Here is a 3,357-nt window from a genome sequence, read left to right as displayed (position 1 = left end):
CTAGTCTATAGTCTAGTCTATAGTCTAGTCTATAGTCTAGTCTATAGTCTAGTCTATAGTCTAGTCTATAGTCTAGTCTAGTCTATAGTCTAGTCTATTGTCTAGTCTGTAGTCTATTCTATAGTCTAGTCTATTGTCTAGTCTATAGTCTAGTCTATAGTCTAATCTATAGTCTAGTCTATATTCTAGTCTATATTCTCGTCTATAGTCTAGTCTATAGTCTAGTCTATAGTCTAATCTGTACTCAAGTTTATAGTCTAGTCTATGCTCTAGTATATAGTCTAATTTATAGTCTAGTCTAGTCTATAATCTAGTCTGTAGTCTAGTCATATGTATAGTCGATTTCTAGTCTCATTTTCTCTTCTTGTTGATTTCTCTTACATCTTCTTTTTTAGTTGTTTTTATATATTTATACCCTACATCATTTTAGTAGAGAGAGTATATTTTGTTTCTGCTGACATTTGTAACTCAAAAATTTTTGAGTCGATTGAGCTGTGTCCATCTGGCTATCCATTTAAACCTTTTGCGTGCCTTTACAGGTGGCAATTTGCAAGATAATTGGGTGAAGTTTAATACATGCGTTTTTTTGGGAATTTTTATTATCTGTCCATTTGAGCTCATAATTATGTTATATACACCTGTATTCCGATAAAAAAACCTCACGAATAAGTTTTTGTCCACAAATTACTTAAATATTTCGGAAACTTTTCATACTTTGTTATGAAAAATATTATATTCATAACTAGTATAGGGTATGATATTGTCCGCCATGCCGACTATACTTTCTTACTTGTTTTATATATTTCTTTTTATAATTACTGCTAATTACAGACTTAAATACATGTGTTCAGTACAAGTATATTTAGAAAAAAACCCACTTTGTATTACATTGCCCCGCAATTGTTTGTGGTGATTTAAAATTAGCATTTAGCAGGCAATTATTAAGATTTTGTAAATTTTATTTAATTAAAACATATCAAATTGAAAAATTTTAAAAAAAATGTTTAAAGACAATTAAGATATAATTTCGCAAATTTTTAAATATACAAAAAGTTGAATTATTAATGATTTGGAATAACTGAAATAAACCAGATTTGAAAAATATTGTGTTGAGATCAAAGAAAATGTAACCAAACAGCTGATGCTATATCATTTGTAACATTTAAATATTTATAATTATGAAGATCGTCTTTACACTATATCTTTAAACGGGAATCCTTTTCCCCATAACGATAACTTTTGGTACAAGTCCTCAATTATGTTTAAAGAATAGATAAGACTTAATCAATTTAAAAGCTCGACAGTTTGGTCTTAACTTTAATCGCTTAATTTAATAGGGAGTGTAATCAAGATTATAACAATTTCTGACTCAAATTAATTAAAAATTTATTTCTTAGAAAAAAAGCCATAAAAATAAACTAATAATTGATAAGACCAATTAGAACCTTTAAAGACTGATTCAAATGAAATGACCAGTTAGGCTCTGCAAAGACAAAACAAACAATAGACACAAACAAATATTAAAAATTAAAGATATACTTAGGAAATCAGCTGATAACAAATTGACCTTTTTATACATTAACCAAATGACCTAAACAAATATTTATTTCATAGAATAAAATATATACATAAGTATGTACAAAGTAGAAGATTACGACAATTAATGTTTAAACAATGATTTTTTTAATTCCAGCAAATATACCGTTATCGCACCTGGCACCATACATTCAAATAACAAATACACGGCCGCAGTAGCGGTACATCATAGTACCGAACCCTGTCAAATTAAGGTGGGTATTACAGGGCCCTCATACAACGAAACCAAAGTGGTAGAGGCCGTAGAAAATGAAGTTAAACATGTAGACTTTGAGGTGCCAGAGTTGGAAAAAGGTGACTACAATTTGACCGCCGAGGGTGTTAATTGTTTGAATAACTTTAAGAATAGCACCAAATTGAATTATGCCAAATTCAATAATCATGTAAGAATACAAACCGATAAGGGTTTGTATAAACCTGGCGATGAGATCAATTTTAGAGTGATATTTATGGATAAAGATTTGAAACCAGCACAAGCGGAAAAGGATGCGGTTATCTGGTTTGAAGATGGCAAACGTAATAGAATAAAAGAAATTAAGAACTTTAAAACCGTTAAAGGTGTTTATACGGGCAAATTTAAGATCTCTGAATATCCAGTTACTGGAGGTTGGCGTTTGGGTGTTAAAAATGGCGCTAGATTTGATAGAACCGTATACTTTGAGGTGGATAAATATGTTTTGCCCAAGTATGTAGTCAAAGTGGAGGCTACTGAAGCGGTATCGGTTAAGGATGGTGATATGCAAATTGTAGTAAGAGCCAAGTAAGTAACAAGCTTCAATATGTTCAATAAAATATTCCTATACACTTTTTAAACATCTATTTACAGCTACACCTATGGCAAACCTTTGGATGGCAAAGCTACTGTGATTTTATCTTTGGGCTCTAACTATTACTACGATACCAGTCGCAATGGTAATGCTGAGCAAAAGAAACAACCTCCCACTCTCATTAAAACTGCCGATATGGTTAGGGGCAAGGCTAAAATCGATTTAAATGTCAAGGAGTATGAACCCTATTTGCCGTATAAAAACTCTCCCTCTTTCCTGGGCATTACCGCTACCGTAGAAGAACAATTTACTGGTGTAAAAATTAACGGTTCAGCTTCCACCACTCTTTATCCCTATCGTTATGCCATGAATTGTATTAGTTACGATACCTGCTCTACCTTTGAAGTGGGCAAAGAAAAAGATGTTCTCTTCCAAATCACCTATATCGATAGTTCTAATCTCAAAGACACTAAATCGGAAGTTGAATTAATCTATACAGAAGTTTTACGTAAAAATCATTGGTGGCATCGTGAACGTGAGTTGGAAGATGATGACTCTGTGGTTGTTACCACCATGGAGCCACCTGTTTCGGAAAATCGTACTGTTAGCTTTAAGGGTCATATGAATGAAACTGGTTTTGCCAACTTTAAGGTATCACTACCCGATTTACCGGAATATGAGGGTTATTCTCATTATTACTCTTTGGAGTTGAAGTACTTGGATGAACAACGTGAACTTTATACTACTTATCAGCATAGGGAACCCAAAAAGATTGATACCCCCAAAGAGGAGGATGATAAACCAAAGGAATATTTTATATTGGTCGATAAATACTCGGCGGATACAAAGTAAGTTTTAATTTAGTTCTTGTTTAGTTCTAGTAAACTTTTACTTCAGTTCTAGTTCAGTTCTAGTTCAGTTCTAGTTCAGTTCTAGTTTAGTTCTAGTTCAGTTCTAGTTCAGTTCTAGTTCAGTTCTAGTTCAGTTCTAGTTC

At 32.4% G+C, this 3,357-nt stretch overlaps 2 protein-coding genes across 2 annotated transcripts in view; one reads left to right on the top strand and one right to left on the bottom strand.

The window, feature by feature from the left end:
- LOC111681810 (CD109 antigen) overlaps positions 1-425 on the bottom strand; it is a 3,331-nt gene extending 2,906 nt beyond the window's left edge. The window contains exon 1 of the mRNA XM_046956166.1: positions 421-425. Coding sequence (XP_046812122.1) covers positions 421-425 — 5 coding nt within the window. The remainder of the gene's footprint in view (positions 1-420) is intronic.
- A 1,257-nt stretch (positions 426-1,682) lies between these two features.
- On the top strand, positions 1,683-3,216 carry LOC124421271 (alpha-1-inhibitor 3-like; the record flags this gene model as incomplete). Its single annotated transcript, XM_046956165.1, has 2 exons — positions 1,683-2,356; positions 2,423-3,216. Coding segments are annotated over 2 exons (1,467 nt in total), but the record flags the coding sequence as incomplete, so codon positions are not given.
- Positions 3,217-3,357: the final 141 nt, after the last annotated feature.

The sequence above is a fragment of the Lucilia cuprina genome, chromosome 2, assembly GCF_022045245.1.
Source record: "Lucilia cuprina isolate Lc7/37 chromosome 2, ASM2204524v1, whole genome shotgun sequence".
Classification (NCBI taxonomy): Eukaryota; Metazoa; Arthropoda; class Insecta; order Diptera; family Calliphoridae; genus Lucilia; species Lucilia cuprina.
The sequence above is the reverse complement of the archived record's forward strand: the minus strand, read 5'-3'. Positions and strand labels throughout refer to the sequence as shown.